Source organism: Lynx canadensis, chromosome D1, assembly GCF_007474595.2.
Source record: "Lynx canadensis isolate LIC74 chromosome D1, mLynCan4.pri.v2, whole genome shotgun sequence".
Classification (NCBI taxonomy): domain Eukaryota; kingdom Metazoa; phylum Chordata; class Mammalia; order Carnivora; family Felidae; genus Lynx; species Lynx canadensis.
Window position 1 is genome coordinate 70685808 of NC_044312.2, and position 24163 is coordinate 70709970.

General features: G+C 39.8%; 1 protein-coding gene across 3 annotated transcripts in view; it reads right to left on the minus strand.

Annotated features, from left to right (window-relative positions):
* Nucleotides 1-24163, minus strand: part of RRAS2 (RAS related 2) — a 76073-nt gene that overhangs the window by 13855 nt on the left and 38055 nt on the right. Inside the window, exons 1-4 of one of the 3 annotated variants that reach the window (XM_030331305.2) lie at nt 21975-22019; nt 3074-3161; nt 2023-2125; nt 1745-1853 (exon numbers count right to left, since the gene is read on the minus strand). In XM_030331305.2, the coding sequence (XP_030187165.1) occupies nt 1745-1853; nt 2023-2090 (177 nt within the window). In that variant the 5' untranslated portion in view covers nt 2091-2125; nt 3074-3161; nt 21975-22019. Of the gene's footprint in view, nt 1-1744; nt 1854-2022; nt 2126-3073; nt 3162-20136; nt 20156-21974; nt 22020-24163 lie in introns of those variants that run through there. The other 2 variants (XM_030331306.1, XM_030331304.1) reach the window with 2 other exon arrangements.

The window sequence follows — 24163 nt, forward strand, 5'->3', positions numbered from 1 at the left end:
CGGTAACATAGAAAAGTGTTTCTAGTATTAGAAAGGACTGACAAGAGCAGCAGACAGGTTCTACTGGCAACATTTAATAAATATAACTAGGTTTAGAAACCCTGAAGGAAATGACCCCCCCCAAAAGGAATTAAAAAATAAATGTACTCTATACTCTAGGCTTAAGATGTGAGCAGTGCTGTATTCTAAGTTATTTCAAACCACTTACACTTGTTTGAAGTGAAGATCAAATTTTTTCACCATAACTTTGTAATAATTCAGATGTGAAAAGGACCTAGCAGTAAAACTTACTCTACATTAAGTATCACGAGTAAACATTTCTAAATCTTAGCATTAGAATAATATCATTCCCTTAAGCCCATGTTTTTTTTTTGTTTTTTTTTTTTTTTTAAAGTAAGTCTTTATTTTTTTTTTTTTTTAATTTTTTTTTTCAACGTTTATTTATTTTTGGGACAGAGAGAGACAGAGCATGAACAGGGGAGGGGCAGAGAGAGAGGGAGACACAGAATCAGAAACAGGCTCCAGGCTCTGAGCCATCAGCCCAGAGCCCGACGCGGGGCTCGAACTCACGGACCGCGAGATCGTGACCTGGCTGAAGTCGGACGCTTAACCGACTGCGCCACCCAGGCGCCCCAAGCCCATGTTTTAAACTTGATATACCTTCAACAAAATTTTACAAATAGAGCACACAAATTAAAGATTATGTTTTAAATAGTTAACTACAAAATAGAAGGCTGTCCTCGATGCTATTATCAACCCATTTTTCCTGAGGTTCATACTTTTCAAACAAAATGTTAAAAACATCAACACAAAGTTATATAAAAACAAAAGAGAACTTAAATGCCAAAAAAAAATTAAGAAACAACTTAAAAACTTATATTCCAGATATGGGGTAGAGGCTAAAGCCCTAAAAGAAATAGACACAAAAAGACAATGTAGAGCCTGCATTTATTCATATCTGACCTTGTTCTGCTCCTTCGCAAAAACGTGAGCAGACAAGGTGCCCAATACTTTAAAAATTAAATGTGAAATAAGAGGGTAAAGAAACAAGTGAGTATAATCCAGCCTACAACTAAATACCAAAAATATTCTTTTCTTACAGGTTACTGGTGTTAGAGCCAGCCAGTGTAAAGAAGTAACAGAAAATTCCATCATTAATGGGACTTAGGGAAAATCCAAATAACTGTAATTTACGTTAAAACCACTCTCTAGATGAAGGTAAATTAGCATTCACTGAATGAGTTTATGGGGCACCTGGGTGTCTCAGTTGGTTAAGCATCCGACTTCGGCTCAGGTCATGATCTCGAAGTTTGTGAGCTCGAGCCCCGTGTCGGGCTCTGTGCTGACAGCTTGGAGCCTGTTTCAGATTATGTGTCTCCTTCTCTCTCTGCCCCTCCCCCACTTGTGCTCTCTATCAAAAATAAATAAATGTATAAAAAATTTTTTTAAAACACTGAATGAGTTTGGCCTTAAGTAAGGGTAACTTTAAGATGAGCTAACTGAATTAGAGTTGTGGTGATTACTCACAAAATAAGAACATGTGAATGGAGGTGGTACAAATATGGGCTTACAGAGTCAACTGAAGTGTGGTGTAAAAATATGTGAGAATTTGACTTCCCCAAACCCAGACTGCCAAGCTCAGCAGTTTCCCTGATCATGGCACTTTCAATGGTTTCAAGAAACACATCCATTCACTGACATGATCATCAATAATGGGATTCCCAACAGCAAAGTTCCTTCTTACCTGTCTTTGATGATCCAGATCTGCTTTATTACCAATTAAAATCATTGGAAACTCATCCCGATCCTTCACTCTGAGAATCTGTCTTTGAAACTTATAGATTTCTTCAAAACTAAAACAAAAACAAATTAATTTGCTCAAATCTCAGAATTTGGCAAGTTCCACAGCCCATTTAGTACCTTATTACTTTTCCTTTTTCTATAAAAACAAGAAAATCCAAATTCAATAAAATAGTGATCTACACATGAACAGGAGATCTACATGTTAATACTAGTACAAACCTGCCTCGATCTGTGACTGAAAAGACCAACAGGAAACCCTCGCCGGTTCTCATATACTGTTCTCTCATAGCTCCAAACTCTTCTTGTCCTGCTGTATCCAGAACTAAAGAGAAAACAACACATGTAACCGTGTTCGTATTTTCATTTTATGAATGACTTTCCCATAAGGGCAGGGCCCAATTAATGTGGGTCCTTTAGAGTATATATTTTAGACTCGGTATAATAAACAAAAAGCCTTCTCTTCCTAGTGCTTTATTCTCAACACTAGAGACAAATATATCACCCAGCAGACAGTTTCAGAGTCATCTTCATCAGTACGAGTTGATTTTTGTAAGCTAGAATATATTAGCATACCAATTACAAGGTTAAAAATATCAAATATATCTAGGCAGATGGAGTCAGACAACCTCCAAAGTCACTTGGATGTTTTATCTCCTCCACAGAAAGGACTGAAAAAGATACCCATTCAAGAAAGATCCCTTGGTCTGCTCTCCCCAAACACCTTAAAGAGCAAGCGCTAATGTTATTTACTGATCTCTCTGAATGAAAGAATCCTCGAACTTAAAAGAACAGGGCTATCTTTTGTGGAGATGTGTAATGTGTAGCCAAGCCCAAAACCCTATTTGCTAAAGCTTCCTCCGTGCTATAAATTCTAAGCAAGTTGACAAATATTGACTCTTTTTCTATATTTACTACACCCATTTTAACCTTTGCAAGAAAGTAGATAGGGCTGAAACTTCATGTTTCTTTCCAAATGTCCCTAAAAATTCAACTCCAACTAGTTACCATGACATGATTAGTTTCACCAGCACAAGATCAACACAATTACTGTTTTATATTACATTTGCTGAGGAATATTTAAATACCTTAATATGTAGGATAAATATTTAAATATTCAAATATCCTAATATGCAGATTCATCAATCAAAGCTGATGAAAGACACGGGCTTCAAGACCACATTTCAATTGTAGTATGCAACCTAGCAAAACACCCAAGCTTACTTTTCAAAAATATGATATGTAAACTATCAAATAAAGGAAGATTACTTACTATCTAGCCGGGCTGCTCTGTCATCTATCACACACTGCTTTGTGTAGGAATCCTCGATGGTTGGGTCATAATCCGTCACAAAATAGGACTGTAAGAAAAATAACCTCATTTTTAAATTTATGTTTACTTGCCCACCCAAGTACCAATTAACTTTATCAAATCTCACTGATCCAGAATGAATAGCAATAGTTTCATTGTATTAAGGTTTCTCCTACTAAACCTTAATAAACGTTTACTACCTTATTTGGTTTACAAAAATAGTAGTATCCTACTACAGTTGGTTTCCAACTGAACAAAATGTATTCAGAGTAGCTTCCAAGTGGAGAAAACGTACTGATATCTCTGAATCCTCCTATCTGATATATGCAAGAAGACTGCAAAAGACCTAATGCAGTGTTTTCATAATTATATATAATTTTTTCAATTATATATACCTAAGATGGGTGTATACACACACACACACACACACACACACACACACACACACAGTGCTCACAGTCTTATAAAAATAGAAAAAACACAGTTATAATTCAAGTCTATCTGCAACCCAGGGGTAAGCATCAGTTCTAAGAACAAAGGAGTCTGAAACAAAGGAAGACAAACAGCCTGGAAGATCCCACACCCCACCTTCATTTCTCCCCTTCTTTCCTCATACTTGGTTTTTCCCCATTCATTTGCCTTGTGTATTATCATAAGGAAACATGATTTCGGAATTTTTTTTTTCTTTTGGCTGGGATCTCAAACTTACTCGTTCACTGATATTTTTGTGTTTTTTTTTTTCATCTCTAGCATCTATTTCTGTCTTTCTCTGTTAGCAAAGCCTCCCAACTTATCTTCTGCAATCAGCAGAAGAAAGGACAGTTAAGGTAGCAGAGTAGGAAGGGAAGAATCTCAGTGAGCCAGTTAAAAATGTTTGTGTATTACACTTCACCATTTTTTAAAGGTTTTAAAAAGAAAACAACAGCGACAATAAGACTCAAAGAGACTTATTTCCCACTTCTTAAAAGGGCACTAACTAGGACACTGACATCATCCTTCTTTTGTTCTGAGCATCTCCTTTGCTCTCCCCTCTTGACTGACTTCCTCAAAGCCTACTTTCCCCCTGGCTCATTACCAAATCTGAGGGAATGACTTGGAGGAAGGCAGCTTAATGCTGGGAGCCAGAGCCAAAGGGGTTCAGCCATTCTTCAGGCAAGGGTTCCTGGCAGCTAGACCTGCTGGCTCCAGGGACACAGCATTCTTAAGTGACAACCCCCGGCATGTGTAGTATGCAAACACCAAGAAGCTACTCAGAAGTAGGCACTCTGAACAAGACTTCTAAAGAAACTCCTGGTTGGGGAGTTGGGGGTGGGAAGGAGACACAGATCTGCTTGCTACTACTATGACCTCATATATTGTATTTTTGAAGGACACTTTCCATACTTTATTTATATTTTAGGATTAACTTTAATTGCTAAAATGCAGGGTTTTTTGTTTTGTTTTGTTTTGTTTTTACAACAAAGTCAGTAAAAGAAACATTTACCAACAAGAGCAGCTCTGAGTAGAAATCCATCTCCATCACCACCCTATTCCCATTTAAAAATAAACAGATATCAAAACAGAGATTATACTTTTTGGCCTCCGCACCTCTTCAAAAAGTGATACAACTGGCAACAAATAGTATCTTTATGCCCACTATTCTAAACAACTTAAAACTGCAGTCTTTCCCCAAGCAAGTTGGATAAAAGCATGCTGTTTACATCTTTTTAAGATTAGTTTCCTGAAACAGGTTCCTCAGCAAGAATCGGATACTTCCTGCCATGCTTTTCATCTTGTAAAACCTGAATTTTATTGACTACTCCCAGTTTATGCCTAAATGTGCTAAAATGTGCTGCACTGTCCCTCCCACTTTGAAAAAATAATGGACAAATATTAAATATATTTTAATCATGAATAACTAAAATTCTTTCGATGGACAGGGTTTTTTTTTTTTTTTTTTTTTTGCACTGTTGAGACAGAATTAAGACATAAATGTATGTAGAAGATTATTGGGTTTAAGTAACTTTGAGGGCCATTAAAACAAATTTTGTTTTCCTTTTAGTGGCTATTTAAGTTTCACATTTTCTTTGGCCATCTTAGCTCCTGAAACGTAATAAAAATTTTGCCACTTAGCTAACTAACACTGGCATGCACTTGTTTCACTGATACTAATTTTTAAGGCAAACTAATTGTTGGAATTTCTAGAAATTTAGGTCTACATTTCATCTTCATTGTGTCCTGTTTTCAAACTGCACCTGTAGGGACCATCGCCTTGTTGCTATATATCGATTTTAAGGAGCCATCCTCTTTGTAAGCATCTTTCTCCTTCATAAAAATTCATCCTAAGGGGCGCCTGGGTGGCTCAGTCGGTTGGGCGGCCAACTTCGGCTCAGGTCATGATGTCGAGGTCCGTGAGTTGGAGCCCCGCATCGGGCTCTGGGCTGACAGCTCAGAGCCTGGAGCCAGTTTCAGATTCTGTGTGTCCCTCTTTCTCTGCCCCTCCCCCATTCACGCTCTGTCTCCCTCTGCCTTTCAAAACTGAATAAATGTTAAAAAAAAAAAAAAAATTCATCCTAAGGAACACCGCTCCAGGCCCTGACTGACACAGAATCCAAAACCCTCTTCTCTCTCGAAATTCCTATAAGCCACAAGTCACAATGTGCCTAAAAAGAGCATTCTTCCTGCGCAGGTAGCAGGTAACGTATATAATCATCCTCTCCCACTATGAAGACATAATGTTTCTGTTACTTAAACCCAGGCACCAGATATTTAAGGTAGCATATCACCAACAAGAAATCAGTCTCTGGTGATGGACAGTGCTGGATTTGATACTAACTGTGCCACTTTCTAGCTGTGGAAACTGAGACATGTTACTTCTCTGACCTTTAGCATCTGTAAAATAGGACAGTAACAAACCCTCCTGGAGCAGATAAACTGAAGAAATATTTATAAAGTGCCAAGACATGCTGATGATTGATAAATGTTAACCACACTGTATTATCATTTCTGTCACACAATTAGAGGATATGAGTTAGTGTTTTTATTCAAGTATAAAGACTCATTAATCCCAGGAACAGCTGTAATAATTCCAATCCTGCTTATACCACAAACCAACCTTGGGACCTGGTATCCAAAATGTTGTGAGTCAAGATAATCTCCCCATCCGGAGTTTTGGAGATATTGTCTGGAACCTGAGCAGTAATTACACAGATACACACATAGGTAAAAATTCATCAAGCTGTACACAAGCTGTGTGCATTTTTGTACATATACAAATTACACCTCTATATAAGACACATAAATTTAATGGCCCCCTACTGTTTACAGGATTCAGTACTTTACACAACATGCAAATCCTTCTAGTTTGATCTGTGCTGCTCACCATTCGAAGCCTTATTTTTCACTACCTAAAGTCCTCAGCCAATTGCTCTTGCTATCCTGGTTTCATTCGTTTGACAGTTATTTATAGAGAGCATCACAGGGACAAGGCCCAATTTTCACAGAGCCCACTGCTTTTTAGACAACACCCAGTAACTGCGCTGTGGCTGTGGGTGAGAGGAATAGAGAATGTTAAATGTACTGGCCAAAGAACTGAAACAGCATAAAATGCCAATACCATGCTAGTTCAGAAGGCAACAAAACATAAGTGGTTAATACCCTACTCCTGTAGGAACTGTGTGTACACTCACTTATAAACATAGTCCAGCAATTTGCCAAAAAAGAATACAGTCTCTCTCCTGAGGCTGCTAGAAGTTACCAACCACAGTCCAGAAAGGATATTCTATAGCAGATCGTAAGAAAAAAATAAGTACAGTATTTGCATAGCAGAAGACCATAGAGAACAGTACAGAAGAGGGAAGGGGGACAGCAAAGAGAAAGTAATGTGCTTTCTTGGTATCACAAGAAAGAATGCATGCAGAAGGATCCCGGAAAGAAAGAGAACGCCTGCTTTCAAAGGGCACGATGCCTTCCAGGTAGTAAGAGGGGCAAATGGAGCTAAGTCTCTTTAAGGTTAAGATATACAGAGAAAAGTTTAGAATTAGGGAAGCTATCCCATTCACACAGGGAGTCTATTTCCCCCTGATAAAATCTGACAACCTGGCTTGGGTAAGGTCGTCAGAAGCCCTTAGTAACACAAGAGCATTATGCTGTGATGGCAGGAATAGTATTCCTGATTATATGCCACTAGATTGCACAACAGGAATTCTGCTTGGCTTAAGAGAATTGCCAGCTCGCCATCTTCCCATTCACAGCAGCCTTAAGGAAGAAACGGAAGGGGGAAGGGGAGGAAAGAGAATAGGCTGAGGCCACTTCTGCATTCAGTGGGTGAGTGAGAGCCCACTTTCTCCTGACCCCCAGCTACTGGTGAGAGTGCAGTTCCCAAGCACTGCCACAGAGCGGTGTCTGGTCTATACACTGGGACGGGTAATGTACTGGAAATTGTGTGGAACTCCATAAATCTAGCACACTGGTTAAATTCACTACCCTTGCATATGTAAAGACAGGAGGCTAGATCTAAAGTGCCACTGGGGAGTTTTAAACAAACGACAGGACATTTCTGAGCACAGTGCCATTTTCAGGAAAGTCTCAGGAGTCCTCTAAAAACATGGGGTACAGGAGGAGGGGAAAGGGAGACTTTTTTTCTTGACATCCTAGTCAGCTCACCCTTTTCCCCTACACTACACACAGAATCCACATCATGAAACATTCCAGGTACAGAATTCTGTGGTTCTCTGCTCCCCTCCACTCCAAGTCAGTACTTTCCTATTCTTAATTCTATCCACAAAATCTGTATTATGTTTTTTTTTCAATTATGATAGAATAAACCAAAACAGGTTTCCTAAGGGCCCATTTTCTATTAATACAAGCACTTATAAAGTCTTTGTTGGTAACAGCATGATGAGAAGAAAACTTATGGGCTCCAGGGTCTGAAAAACCTAAAATTCAAACCCAGATACACCGTTCCACTACTAGAGTCCTTGGGTAAACTGATTAACATCCCTAAAGCCCATTTTCTTAACAGAAAAGGGTAAGAAGAGGGATAATTTAAGGAGGGCATGTCCCAGTGCCTGCTTCAGATGCAGCACTGAAGGATCATGGGAAAAGAGAAACCTCTGACCCAAGGGGCGGAGCACGGCTGCCCCGAGGCAGCCACGGAAGAGCCTGGTCAGAGAGAGCAGTGTATGCCCCATTCTCTTCCTGGCTAGGACTGTCTGTCTGCCTAGGTTCCACTGCCTCATCCCACCACAGTATCCTAGTGTGTGGGGCCACCAGGGAAGCAGCAGGGTGGAGTGGAAGGAGCCTGAGTTATACAGACCAGAATACTACTTTTACTACCTATGGGAAGTTCAGCTACTTTTACTACCTATGGGAAATTAAAGCACCACATTTAACCTGTCTGAACCTCAGTTTCCATGTCTGTTAAGATGGAAATAATACTGAGCTTGCAGGATTGCTGTGAAAAGTAAAACTACTGTATGTGGAATACAAAGTACAGCCTATGACACACAGTAGGCCCTTGTAAGTCTTAGCTAATGAAGGCCAATCCAATCCATACCTTACTTCCTTTGCAAGGCCTTCAACACCCCAACCAGAAAACAATCTCAATATGCCTTAATTTCTCTTATCCTTAAGGTGACAGGTCTGGATTTCCCCAACTTCAAGTACTGTAGACTGTGATTTGGAAAATATATACACCAAACTTTATATATACCTTGGAACTGATACTTACATTTTCCTTTTCCAATTGCTTATCTTTTCATATATGTGTACATGTGAATGTATAAATGATGCACTGAGCTAAACTCAAAAGAGTAGAAGCATACTTTCCTTCAAAGCTCTTCCTTGCTCCTGAATGAAATCTAACACGTCTCCTAATTTTTTCCAATCACTCTTTGATTATACATAATTGTTCAATCACTATCAGCCCCAAAACATCAAGATTTCAATAGTTAAGATGTCTAGTATTGACAATTAGTCAATACTCATCTAAATTAAAAAGCTTCTTTCTCCCTTCTGAGATAGAGCTTTCAAGAAGTCTGCAGTGGAGTGGGGGTGTGGCAGGGGGCACCAGTCAAATATTCTTTCTTTCCCCATTTTGCATCTCTTCTACCTCTAACAAGGCTACCTCTGGCTCCTTTAGCTTTGGAACTGAAGGACTGGGGAGAGGTAAGGGGAGTTGAAAGGCCTCACCAATGAAATCTGGTTCCCATGCTAACTTTCTGTGGGTTTCCTGGAAGAATCTTACATGAGACCCTCCATGTGCAATTCCCATGACTTTAGTGAGAAGAAGCTATTTACACTTCTAACCCTCAAATACTGGAATTTCCATTTCCATCCTGGTTCATATCATCTTCTAGGTGGCCATGCACAGCATCCCTCTTTAGAAGGGTTTAACCTGGTTCTATCCAGAGGCTCAAGGAAACACTACTATCTCTGAAATACAGATTACTTACTAACTATACAGCCCTCTTCCTTTCTCTCTGCTTTCCTATGGATCCACAGATTCTCATACTATTCATTATACTCTACCAAATACCAGGGATACATGTCGAGTTTTCAGAATGATTCTAGTAGACATTCCCTTATCATTTGGCTTCAATGAAAGGGGTTTAAGAGAAGCATCCTGCTCTCTAGAAGCTATGTGTGGAGGTAGGAAAAGACACAGAACACACCACAATCTAACAACTCTCTCTAAAAACATCCTGGTCTTAGAACTCTTAACTCTCCACACTTTATTTACTGGGGATAAAGAATGGGCTAAATGTGCAAAACCAATTTAAGGCCACCTTCTAAGGCCACCTTAGGCAAGTTCTTGAAATATGAAGGTAACCTGGTAACTACTGCTTTATTCTCAGCCTCTCAAGCTTCAAGAGAAACTCAAATATGGTAGAATTCCAGTTAAAGCCCTGTTATAGATTTCCAACTAGATTTGATGTCCAAGGCCTACCTCATGCTTCTTAGAACTTTCTTGGAGTTAATAAGCAAAGTACACTGCATATAGTCAGAACCTCAAAATACTGGAATACTTAAAAAACGCTCTAGGTACGAAGATTATAATGAGAAGTCAGAAATTTATTTCCCAGAGCACAAGGACCTGGTTAGCTATCTATCAGTGCCTCTGTTTGCTAAGACAAGAGCAGTGTAAATCCCTCTGGTAACACTAGAGAAGGCTGCAACAACTTCAGGCAGCTGGGGCCAGAGTCAGGCTCTTCCTGGTGTCACTTTTTAACAGCAGCTGTCAAGTCACAGAGAACCTTTGTTCCCTGCAACACCCTCTCTTATTGTTATGTCAAATGTTTCCAATATAGTTGATATTCCTTTACTCAAGGACATATTTTTTCCTGACTGCAATTAGTATTTCATTTAACCTAACATGTATAATTACGGAGATCCCCATAATGGATCTTCCAGGACTCTAATGCAGAATAAAGAATACCCTAAGTCCAGTAATCCTTTTAGTTTCTTCTTAACAAACTCAGGCCTTCAGTCAATGTTGCTAATTGTGTCAGACTGTCTATAGCCACCCTGTGCCTTTCATGTGACTTCTGTGCCATCTCAAGGATGATACTCACACCTCAAGTGAAGTATTCGGTTGCAAACCGATGGGCCTGGTATGGAATGAGAAAAAGTACAGTACAAAAGTCAACTTACAAACTGGTTCTATTTCAAATGTTTGTTTCTAAGTCAGTTGGTGCTCATTTCCCCAGGGAAAAATTGTTCTCATCTGTGTTTAGGTCCATAAGGCCAGACCACAAGAGCTACCATTGAAATATGGTCCCAAGCCAGTATTAACCCTGAATTCTATTCTAACCTCTGAAGCAGAGGCATTTGGCCCAAGAAGAGATGGGAAGGGAATTTCCCTTCCTTTCCTTTCCCAGGGCAGACAGCCAGGTAGAAGCTGCACCAATGAGGAAAAGTTTATCTTTGGGGCACCCCTTGGACAACCCAGCCGCATCATCCTGCCCCAACTTCCCATTACCCCACTCTTACCCTAGCTTCAGCTTCCCTCTGAAAATGTTCTAAGTAGAAAACCACTTATTACTCTCCCCACCATTCCTTCCATTCTCTGCTCTCAAATCAAAACTAACAATCCCTCAGGAAAGCTAGATCTCACCCAGAGGCACTAGGTGGAAAATCATCAGTCCAAATTAGAGCACGCTGCGGTAGGAGTTCACCCCTAGCTCACCCCTTCAAGTGATGCTTGCTCTTTTAAAAAGCAAAATTCTGGGGCACCTGGGTGGCTCAGTCGGTTGGGCGTCCGACTTCGGCTCAGGTCATGATCTCGCGGTCCATGAGTTCAGGCCCCGCGTCAGACTCTGTGCTGACAGCTCAGAGCCTGGAGCCTGTTTCAGATTCTGTGTCTCCCTCTCTCTCTGACCTTCCCCTATTCATGCTGTCTCTCTCTGTCTCAAAAATGAATAAACATTAAAAAAAAAATTTAAAAAGCAAAATTCTAAACCAAAATGAATCTTTAGTAACACTTTTGGCACAGGTCAAAAAGAGAAAGAAAAGCTTCAGACTCTGTGAAAGGAAAATTATTCAGGGTGTAAACCACCATTTCATGATGTCAGCTCACCAAAGGGAGCGTTACCTTACTCCTCAATTCTTTTAATCCTCCTGAACCCACAGGCTTTAAAAGGAAAGAGAAAGGATTTCCTCTTTCCTTCTTTCCCTTCCCTCCACAAACCCTATCAACTTGTAAAACTAAGGAACTGCGTGTGAACTAAAAATTTTTGGTTCACAGTACCAGGGGAGTGATTTTGATAAGGGGGTGGGGAGGCTGCCAAGGCTATAACCAGTATTCATATATACAGATTACTAGTAGGTAAGACAAGCTTAACTCAGGTACTGCCTACACAACTACATATCCATCCTTCAGAGCTGCCATAATATTTAGAAACCAATGAGCAACTGAAAGCCAGAGGCCTCTACCTACAGCATGATAGAGTTTATTTCCCTTGTTTGAACTTAATAGTTATTCATTTGCTCTCATCCTGCAATAATTGCAGTCTCATTTCAAAAGATAACATATAAAGCCTAAATGAAGTCCTAAGGATAAGAATTAACAATTTTTTTAAAGTACAATGACAACTGGCACAGATAGAAGTGATAAACAGAGGGCCGTAAGCCTAAATATGTATGATATGTGGACATTAATAAATAGCTCATATTATCCCCATGGGAAGTTTGAGTAAATCCCATGATGTTCCCTTTTGCACACCAAGTCTTTATGGTGTCTTTCAGTTCTTGCTTTAATGAATCTCATCTCCTAGGGAATGTCCCTATCCACCCCATCCTTCCTATTCTGATAGCTATTACCTTAGTTAGGTTAGTCTTCCTTATCTCTACCCTCATGTGGACTGGAGCTGCCTAAACAACTGGCCTCTGTGGGACATTTTAGATGAACAAGACAGCCCCTGAACTCTGGGGCATGCAACTGTTCAGGCCTCACCTGGGTCCCATCTCTGTATCCTTCCTGTCCATATCAGAGTCCTCCGTGGCGGTGGGGAGGGGGGGGAACCTCACACAGACCTCAGAGCCAATACTGACTTTAGGCAGGAAGCATTTTCAACCATTACAAGATCCACATTCAGAGTCTCAGCACTATTGGCTCTTACTTGCCTGACCTTAGCAGGACAGTAACAATGCTGATAACTGCTTCTGTTTCATTCCCAACCCCGACATCACCATCTCTCCACCCTCTTCTCAGACTTTCCCAATCAACACAGGGTTCCAACTGTTATAATTGGCTGCTGCTACACTTAACTCTTTTCTTCTACTGGTAATCTGCTAAGTAATCCAGGCCATTCCTAGAACTAGGGCCTCTTTTTAAGAGCTTTATTGGAATATAATTCACATACCATAAAATTCACCCATTTAAAGTATGTTGTTCAACAGTTTTTAGTAATTCACAAGGCTGTGCAACCATCATCACTGTCTAATTCCAGAACATTTTCACTAGCCCCAAAAGGAATCCTATACCCCTTAGCAGTCTTTTCCCCTTGTCCCATCCCCTCCCACTCCTAGGACCACTAAACCACCCATCGGGACATTTCATGTAAATCCAGTCATACATCATGTGGTCTTTTGGGTCTGGCTTCTTTTACTTATTAGCATACATTTTTAACGTTCATCCATGTTGCAGCATGTATCAGTACTTTGTTTCTCATTCCTTTCTCAGTGATATGCCATCACATGGATATATCATATCAGGTAATGGACATTTGAGTTGTTTTTGTATTTTGGCTATTATGAATGATGCTGCCATGAACATTCATGTATAGTCTTCTGGGTGAACATATGCTTTCACTTTTCTTGGGTTCGTATCTAATGCTGGGATTGCTGGGTCATACTGTAACTCTATGTTTTGAAGATACTGTAACATCTACTTTTTGAAGAACTGCCATTTGTTTTCCAAGTAGCTATGCCATTTTACATTCCCATCAACAGTGTTTGAGGGTTCTAATTTCTCAGTATCCTCACCAATACTTATTGCTGAACATGTACGTGTCTTTTTAATTCTAGCCATCCTAGTGGATGTACAGTAATATCTCCTTACAGTTTTTTTTTTTTTAAGTAATCTCTACACCCAACATGAGGCTCAAACTTACAACTGCAAGATCAAGAGTCACGTGCTCTAATGACTGAGTCAGCCAGGTGCCCCTCCTTACAGTTTTCATTGGCATTTCCCCTAATAGGATATTGAGTATCTTTTCACATGTTTATTGTCCATTTGTGTACCTTCTTTGGACAAATGTCTGCTCAAATCTTTGCCCACTTTTAAACTGGGTTGCCTTTTTACTGTTCGCTGTAAGAGTTCCTTATATATTCTGGATACAAATACCTCACAAGATCTATCATTTGCAAAATTTTTTCCTATAGTCCCGTTATTTTAAAGTCTTCCTACCTTAAATTAGTACATAGTTCCTAAATCTCAATCCCGGACCAAAGTCCTGTTACCAACCAACAATCTGCCATAATTCCAATTTCCATATACCCAGATTTGTGGGTTATATCTGCCCTTGTGCTCCATCAACCAACTGCACTATCCTTCTACTATGCGGTGCATCTGCTTGTGGTAACTGCTACCTAGAACAAAACTTCCATTGCTATACATTCCTTCTCCCCTAACACCCATCCAGTCCACCTCAACCCTGAACTTTCCCCATCACACTGAACTTGCTCTGCCTATACCATACCCTAGCACAGTTCACTTGTGCCAGTTTGTGAATTACTACCCTACTTCATCAATTCTAATATGCCATCAAATTTAAGACCAACATTAATTTATGTGCCAAGAAAGAATAAAAAAACATCAACTATGGCATGTCTTTGATTATGAAGCCTCTCAATGTCAGAGACACCAGAATGCAGGGGGAAATGTCTCTTAGAATCAATGAAATACAGTAGTTCTACACAACAACTCTGTAAGGCTGGTATTGTTCCCGATGAGATCATTGAGGTTCAGCAGCTAAATGACCTATCAGAGGTCACAAAGTCAGTAGGTTGGTAGAACTGAGATCCAAATTCAGGTCTGACTCCAAAGCAACACCACTTCCATTACACTTTCTTTAATCTGCCACGTTAACATCAAAGCATGCAACATGCACCAGTTTAAAAAAGAAATCTTGTTACTCTTAAAATAACTTACCTTTAAAATTATAAACTGCTATTGCCAAATAGAAAAAAAATTAAAAGTTTCATTCAAAATGAAAACACTCCATTTCTTTTTTTTAATTTTTTTTTTCAACGTTTTTTATTTTATTTTTGGGACAGAGAGAGACAGAGCATGAACGGGGGAGGGGCAGAGAGAGAGGGAGACACAGAATCGGAAACAGGCTCCAGGCTCTGAGCCATCAGCCCAGAGCCTGACATGGGGCTCGAACTCACGGACCGTGAGATCGTGACCTGGCTGAAGTCGGACGCTTAACCGACTGCGCCACCCAGGCGCCCCGAAAACACTCCATTTCTACATTAAGAATAAAGGTCTAAGGATGGCAACATAAAACATTATACATACACACACACACTTTTTGATCTAGCAATTTCACTTCTGGAAATGTATCTTACCAATACATCTGTTCATAGGAAACAACATGTACAAGATTATTCATTATTGAATTTTTTTTAATCTAAAAGAATGGAAGCAACTTAAATGTTCTTCAGTAAATGACTGCTTAAATTATAAAACACTCACTCAATATGAATGCAGCCATTAAAAAAAGAATGACTTCATGTACTAATAATGTGGAGTAATCTCCAAGATATGTTGTTAAATAGTTTACCTATTTGCTTTATGGTGCATAAAATATCTCTGGAAAGATACACAAGAAAGATACACAAATACCATTACCTGTGGGAAGAACCCAACCTGGTTGCTGGGAGACACCGGATGGGAGGGAAAATTTACTGGAGGCTTTGAAATCCAAAACATGTGAATGAAAGAGGGAATCAAGGGGAAAGACCTAGACATATTAAACACAAACTCTTTAACAATAAAAGCAGAGCATGAGCGTGTGAAGACACCTGATTATAGTCCCAGCTCTACAACTAGAGAAGTGTTCCTGGAGGAGTCAACCTCTGTCTTGACTTTCAGTGTGAATGAGGAGTTTGCTTTGTATGATCTTTTAAAAGACTCCAGCTAATTTTAGTATGGCATGTTTAGCCCCTACACTGTGTCAAATGTAATTTGTATATGATATAAAGAATTCCTTTGTTTTTATGTGTATGATAAAATAGAAAGAATATCAGATTTTAAGCCAGGAAGGTTTGCTTACAGCCGTAGCTCCCACTACTTTCTAGCTGTAGAATTTGCAGCAAAGCACATCACTAACACAAAATACTATTACCTGGGAAGTTGAAGTTATAGCTACTTTCAAAAGTTTGTTACAAGGAGTCAAATAAGATGCATAAAAATTTACTAATATTTTTATGCCACTATGTAAAATGTAAATTATTAATATACACAGAATCCCCCTTCAGGTATTATAAACTAAGTGTAGGACTGAATGTGGATTTTGGAGTCTGTCAGGCCTGGATATCCCATTTGACTGGTATGAGATCTTGGGAAGGTTATTTAAATCTCTTTAGGGGCGCCTGGGTGGCTCAGTTGGTTAAGTGTCCGACTTCAGCTCAGGTCACGATCTCGCGGTCCGCGGGTTCGAGCCCCGCGTCGGGCTCTGGGCTGATGGCTCAGAGCCTGGAGCCTGCTTCCTCTCTCTCTGCCCCTCCCCCGTTCATGCTGTGTCTCTCTGTCTCAAAAATAAATAAACGTTAAAAAAAAAATTTAAATCTCTTTAATAAATCTTAAATCTCAATTTCCTGACCTATCAGATGACCATAATGATTCTCACTTGAAAGGGCTACTGTGGAGATTAAATGGCACGGTCAAATACCCTGTACACTGCTTAGCTCAAAGCAAGCACTTAAGGGGCGCCTGGGTGGCGCAGTCGGTTAAGCGTCCGACTTCAGCCAGGTCACGATCTCGCGGTCTGTGAGTTCGAGCCCCGCGTCAGGCTCTGGGCTGATGGCTCAGAGCCTGGAGCCTGTTTCCGATTCTGTGTCTCCCTCTCTCTCTGCCCCTCCCCCGTTCATGCTCTGTCTCTCTCTGTCCCAAAAATAAATAAAAAGCGTTGAAAAAAATTAAAAAAAAAAAAAAAAGCAAGCACTTAAAAAATGGTTCTCTTCCTTTCCAAACTTAGAAAGGAAAGACTGCCCCACAAAGCAGGTAACTAACCAACTCCTTTTGCTGCCCAGAGCCTGGCCTGTTACTTCCCTTTTCATTTCCTTTCCCTTCAATCCACTGCCACATACAAATATCCTAAAACCCATCTTAATTTCTCATCTCTTCTAGAACAGAGAATGAATGATCTGTAGGAGCACAACTAGAGGTAAAGGTGGCTGGTGATTTTCACAGCCCACGCTCTACTCTTAACAAATGCTAACAGAGCACCTACAATGTCTAAGGAGCTGAGGACGGAATCCAGGTCTCATGGGGCTGTGGCAGTTCTGTGGAAGGCTGACCGTCAACATATAAATATTTATAATATAGCAAAGGTCATATGACCTCTAAAGGAAAATAAAGGGGCTGACAGCAGCAGAAGCTAGCAAGGAGAATGTGATATTGAGGGCCAGGGAGGACTTTGCCGGCAATGTGACATTTGAGGACAAAATCCAAGGTCAGTGGAGAGAATCAGCCACGCTGCTATGTGGAGGAAGATCACTGCAGGCAGAGAGAACATCACATTAAAGGTAGTGATGTGAGAGTATGGGTGACATGGCTGAGCAGCAGCAAGGAGGGCAGCGTGGCTATGACAAGCAACGACAGGGAGAACAGTACATGAATGGAGGCAGTCAGAGCCTGTAGGCCATGGTAACGACTTTGGGTTTTATTCTAAATAAAATGAAAACCACTGCTGAGTTTGATGCTCTAATCTTACTCTATACTGGCTGTTGCCTTCCTTTCCCACTCTTGCTATGCAACTGACAGAAGTCTTCTGATACTTCTAATCCATAGGGATTAGCCAAGAACCATCCCACAGACGTAATCAAAGCAGTGTGTAGGTACATGGTGCTTATGATGCCCTTTAAGATGTTGTGACAAAAGATTTCTATTGATTCAAAGGGGGGGGGAGCACTTTATACATATTTAGAAAAATGTTGGTCAATTATACTTAAAAAATGTATTACTGAAATAATTTAAGTTTATTTATTTATTTTGAGAGAGTGAGAGGGAGAGCGCACACACGTGGGAGCAGGGAGGGGCAGAGAGAGAGGAGAGAGAGAATCTCAAGCAGACTCCATGCTGTCAGCCCAGAGCCTGACACGGGGCTCAATCTCACGAACCAGGAGATCATGACCTGAGCCGAAATCAAGAGTCGGACACTTAATTGACAGAGCCACCCAGATGCCCTTAAATAATACATTTTTAAATGTGCTTAATTATTTTATAGAAACATAGGTACAAATGAAGGATACTAACATTGTGAACTACCAAAGATATATATACACCCAGGCAAAATGTTCAATGAGCTTTGTTATTGTGAAAAACTATTAACAACCTAAAAGTCCATTAACAGGAAATGTTAAATGAATTATGGTAGATCCATTATAGAATAGTAAAGTGCCACTGAAAGAATGAGATAAGTCTCTATGTATGGATTTCAAAAGTATCCACGGTATATCAAGGTCATTCATTCAACAAATATTTGATAAGTACTTACTACTCAGGAGCTGGGGTACAGTCCTGAGAGAGAATGAAACTGATACGGCCCTGGTGCTTGTGGAGCTCACATCTTAGTAAGGGTGACAATACATAAGCAAGCAGAATAAAGATGACAATTTTTGAAACAAGTGCTACAAAACAGAACAGACCTATGCGGATCGAGAATGGATGGGGGATGGGGCTTGTTTTTAAAAATGACATTACCAAATACTATAGCCATGGGTCTATAGCACAGGTGAACTTAAAAAAAAAAAAAAAAAAAAAAAAGGCCTTATTGAACCTCTTCTCCTAATAACAATAAGAACTAAATTTCTCATGGCTTCCATTTCAAAGTGGGAGAGAAGGAGAGAATGTTCTCACCAGAGGTTTCCTCCAAACCACAAGCCAGGAGGCTGGGCCAGCACTTCTCAGAAAGTGGTTCTGTCTATTCACACCAAGGACTACCCTTCTTACTTCTGATTATTTAACCTCATTTATCCACCCAGCAATTCTTGGCTTCTATGAAATCCCTCCTTGCGGCACACAAATTTAAATCAGACTAGATCACTGGATAAATTTAAACTCTTTTAAGTGGAGACAAACATGGTTCCTATCAAAAGGAACCATACATTCGTCTTACAAAAATACCCAAATATGTAGATTTAAAAAGTCAAGAGCTAAATGGCATGTGTCCACAGAATTTAAGACTTTACTCACACCATTTAAACGTCCCAAATTACAGCTTGTCTATATGTGCACAGCCTAATTTCACAGTACAAGAATGCCACATCAATCGCAAACCACACGAAGAGAAAATAAATACGCAACTAAATTCTGAATCACATTTGTATGTACTTAAGTCAGCTACTAAAACTATTACTCTGTTTAGTAAAAGTACTTTTACAGTGCTTACTTGCAGATTCAAGAAAAGGTTTACTCACTGTAGTGGGCTGAACTGTGGCACTCAAAAAAAGACGAACTCCTAACACCCCAGTACCTATGAATGGGACCTTATTTAGAAATAGGGTCTTTGCAGATACAATTAAGTTAAGGATGTACAGATGCAATCATCCTGGATTTAAATCAAATCCTTGCATCTTTATAAGAGAAAAGAGTAGAAGATCTGAGACACAAACAGACAAGACCCAGAACGGAAGGCCACGTGAAGGCAGAGACAGAGACTGGAGTAATGTGTCCACACAAGCCAAGTACAACAAGGGCTGCCAAGAATCACTGCAAGCTGGGAGAGAGGCATGGAACGGGATTATCACTCAGAGCCTCCAGAGGAAAACTAACTCTGCCGACAACTTGACTTCAAGGTTTTGGTCCCCCAAACCATGAGCGAATACATTTCTATTGTCTAAAGCTACCAAACTTGTGCTAATTTGTTATAGCAGACCTAGGAAACTAATACACTCATCTATAAAATATGAACTCCTTCCTTCTCCCTAATAATTTTTTTGTGTGCATTTTACAAGCCCAAGAAAAGTGAGTGAAAAAACAGAATAGTTTTCTATTCACAAGCTAGTAGAACTGAAAAACTGAGCTGCCTTCATAGTAGCAGCGTTACAATCTACTGCAAAAAGATATACATAGACACATGAAGTAAGTTTTCGTTCTCTGGACTAGAAAGATTCAGTTGGTCAACAAAAACACAAAAAGTGAAAGAAAGTAAATGGATTTAAATGGTTCTAACTTTGGGGAAAGTAGTCAAAAAAATATGATAAAGTCAAGAATTCATAACTAATTGTATTATTTTTAGTTGTTGTTTAATTATAAAACAATACAGCCTCATTCATTGTGAAATTTGGAAAATCGTAAGAAAAAATGTTAAACTCACCTTCAGAATCAAATCCTGTCCTCACAATTTCTCCCCTTAATTGCTCAAGTAAGGCCCATCATTACAGGCCTTTGTTTACAATCAAGTTAATATGGCAGTTACACAACTATGAAATTGAGGGTCTACAATGGAAATTCTGATCTAATTTTAACATAAGCCTTATAATTGAAACACACAAATGGGAACTACAAGGAGAGGCTATTGTCATGGGGGTTTCCGACAAGGTGCTTTCCCTTGATCATTTTGGGTCCTAAACTGTTCTGGTCTCTAATCATAATTTACATATCAACCAAGCACTTGATTTTAGAAATAATATTTTTAAGTGGTGAAAAGCAGCCGATGAAGATCAAAATATTAACAAGTTTTATTCAAGAGTTTGACTAATGATCTCCCACATTTCACTTTCATTTTATTTTCTCAAAAATAATTATCAGATAGATAGATGGCACAAAAGGTAGGTAAAGAGGAACAGCTAGTAGCTGCCACGCAATTGTGCAGGTTGAAACACTGAGAAAGAAAACTGTTGCCAAACCAAATCTCTGAATGCAGGTTAAACAGTAATGGTTTTGTTGAAAACAAAAATTTCACTAACTCCAGGTACATTTTCAATCTGTTCTGCCATCTAAATATGTTTGTTCAAAATTACACAGCCTCCCCACTCCTTCAGTGTGGGCTACACACAATGACTTCCTTCCGAAGAACGTGGAACACAGGGGGAAGGAGACTAGTAGCTTTAGAGCAGAGAAACCACACACACACTATCCTCAGCCAGACAACTATGGTCAACATCAAGAGTCAAGAATCGTGTTGACAGTGCACACCCTTGATGTGATGTGATAAGCATGGCACTTTCCACCTGTGTCTTCCTCCCCAAAACCCAAAACCCCAGTCTGGTCATAAGAAAAACATCAGACAAATTCCAATAGAGGGGCATTCTACAAAAATACTTGCTAAGTTCTCTTCAAAATGGTCAAGGTCACCAAAAAGAAAGGAAGTCAGCCAAGAGGAATCTAAGGAAACATGACAATGAAATGTAATGCAGTATCCTGATGGGACCACAGAACAGAAAACAGATTATTAGGTAAGAACTATGGAAACCTGAATAAAGTATTAACTTCGGTTAATAATAAAGTATCAATATTGGTTCATTAGTTATTAAAAAACATACCATATAATTTAAGAGGTTAATAATAGAGAAACCGGGTGCTGGGTATATAGAAACTTTTGTTTTATCTTCTCAATTTTTCTGTAAACCAAAACTTTTTTTAAAATTTTTTATTTTTTTGAGAGAGCGAGCAGGGGAGGGGCAGAAAGAGAGGGGGAGAGAGAGGCGCAGAGAGAGAGAGAATCCCAGGCAGGCTCCACATTGTCAGCGCAGAGCCCCAAGTGGGGCTCAAACTCACAAACCCTGAGATTATGACCTGAGCCAAAATCAAGAGACAGGCGTTTAAATCCACGCACCCCTAAAACTTTTCTCAAATAAAGTCTATTTTTAAAAAATTTACATGAAAATCATTTCCAGAAAAATAGTAATTAAGGTCTCAGTTTTCTAATCACCTACATATAAAAGCTATGGAAAACTAGGGCCACTAAGCAGTTTCTTCTAGCACTAAGATTACATCTAGATTTTGCAAGACTGATAATTAAGGTACTCAGGGGCAAGATAAAGGGAGGCTAGACCTACACTACCTTTCAAGCAAATCAGATGATTTACAGTGATAAGGGTGTGAAAGCCCCAAGTCTCATAATCACAGAGCTACTTATAAATATGATAATCTCAAACCAATAAAAGTAACAAAAAATAGTTCAGAAGAGATTCTTCTAAAGCAGAAACTTACGTGCAGAAGTTTGGTCGTTCTTCACCATGGACTAAAATAAACATTATGTCCCTAAACACAAGGACTCCCCATTTCCTCATTTACATAATGAGAAGTGACTTTGGCACAGTGCAATATTCAAAGGATACTCACAAGATAATACTATATCATAAATAAAAACATAACATTCTTAGTCTTTCACTTCACTGGAATCTGCTAAAAGCAACAAATTCAGGTAAAGTGTACTAATACTTTGTCACTGAGGTAGGCGTCAGTATGAAGCAAGACAATCAACCACAGGAGAAAGACAGAATGGATGCAAGAGGGGAAAGTAGAAGTCATCATGAACTACTTATTAACATTTACCAGGCCCTCCTCTTAAATATTTGCCTCCTCCTGCAGAAGTGTTCTGAAGAAACTCTCATTTCAATCAACACTTAAGTGAGATGACCCTAAAAACTGCTACACTGCAATTCAGCAAAAGTGGGCGTCTAAATGCAAGTCAGACATTGGAGATAACAAAAATAAATTGAGTAACAGTTCTTGCCCTCCGGGTACATCCTCATGGTCAAACCAGAGGCAAGAAAACAAATCCCATCTTTTGTTGACTCTAGGATGCCATCAATTGGAAGATGCATCCTATCTACAAAGACATTAAAATACGAATTTTTTAATGTCTCAGGGTGCCTGGATGGGTGAGTCAGTTACACGTCCGATTCTAGATCTTGGCTCAGATCATGATCTCACGGTTGATAGATCGAACCCCACGCCGGGCTCTGTGCTGATAGTGCTGAGCCTGCTTGGGATTCTCTCTCCCTCTCTCTCTGTCCCTCCCCCACTCACACACTTGTGCTCCCTCACTCTGGCTCTCTCTCAAAAATAAAGAAACATTTTAAAAAGTTTATTAATGTCTCGGAATGGATAAGATATTACAGTTTCTGAGTGATAATGCTAGGGTGAGTTTAGCAAAAAGTACCATGGAAGCAGAGATGTGGATGCACTACCAACTGACACTGCTACCTTCACAGTTCTGGGGTGCAGGTGTCACTTGAGCAGTGCCACAGCTTGTGATCCTCTACATCAGTGGGGAAATACAATTCAAAAATTATTCATACATCTTGCCAGGAACAAATTTATTTACAAAATGCAAGACAGACCTGTAAAGATGCAGTATATCTTTATTAATAAAATATTTTAGAGCCAACATGAATAAATTCATATTGACATTTCACTAAATTATTTGGGAAACAAAATGCGCCGGACATTTCTTTAGTTCTAAGAAACGTCATTTTATCAACAGGAAACTCAGAGGTGAGAGAACTTACCAGTTTTTCCTTTTGACCTTCCTTCACAAAACAAATCATACCCAAGCTTTCAAATGTATGAAGAGAGCAATCATCAACTACACTTCTAAAAGAGAATCAGGCCAGAGCGCCTGGGAGGCTCAGTCGTTAAGCATCTATCTGAGTTTGGCTCAGGTCATGAGCTCACAGTTCGTGAGTTCGAGCCCTGTGTAGGGAGACCACGAGCCCCGCTTCTCTCCCCCCTCCCCTCGCTTGCGCCCTCTCTCTCTCAAAAGTAAACAAATAAATACATAAAGGAGAATCAGTCCATTTTTAGAGACAGCAGGAAGAGCAAAATCATTTTCATGTTTTTCCCCTTCAGTCAGGACTAACACTCTACTTTAGAACAGGAAAACCCTGTCTCTGCAAACTCCTTAAGGCCATGCACATAAACCCTAGAGAAATATTTGTTGAATGAATGAATCACTATCGTAATAAATCCTATTTTTGGACGTTCACTCTTTTAACACTACAGTGCCCAGGGATGAAATGGCATCTGTTCAGGTAGGTGCCCTTAGAAGCAAACCCCTTGTTCCACGGCAGTATTCCTGTGCCTAACCAATGGGACTCTCACCCAGTCTCCCAGGACAAGCTTCCCTGCTGTGGTCATCACAAAAGAGCCAGACTCGGCCAGGCCATGGAACAGCTGAGGCAAAAGAAATATTTCCTGAGGAAGGCAGACAGTGTACAGTAAAGACAACCGAAATACAGATATTTTATTGATTCTTTCAGTCCCCACTTTTGAGGCTATTCAAAAGTCACTGCAGATCAGACTTGCAGAAAAATTAAGTTTTACATTTCAAACTCCTTCAGGGACACATACATCAGATACACATTGAGTCACATGTATTGATTTGGCAACAATAC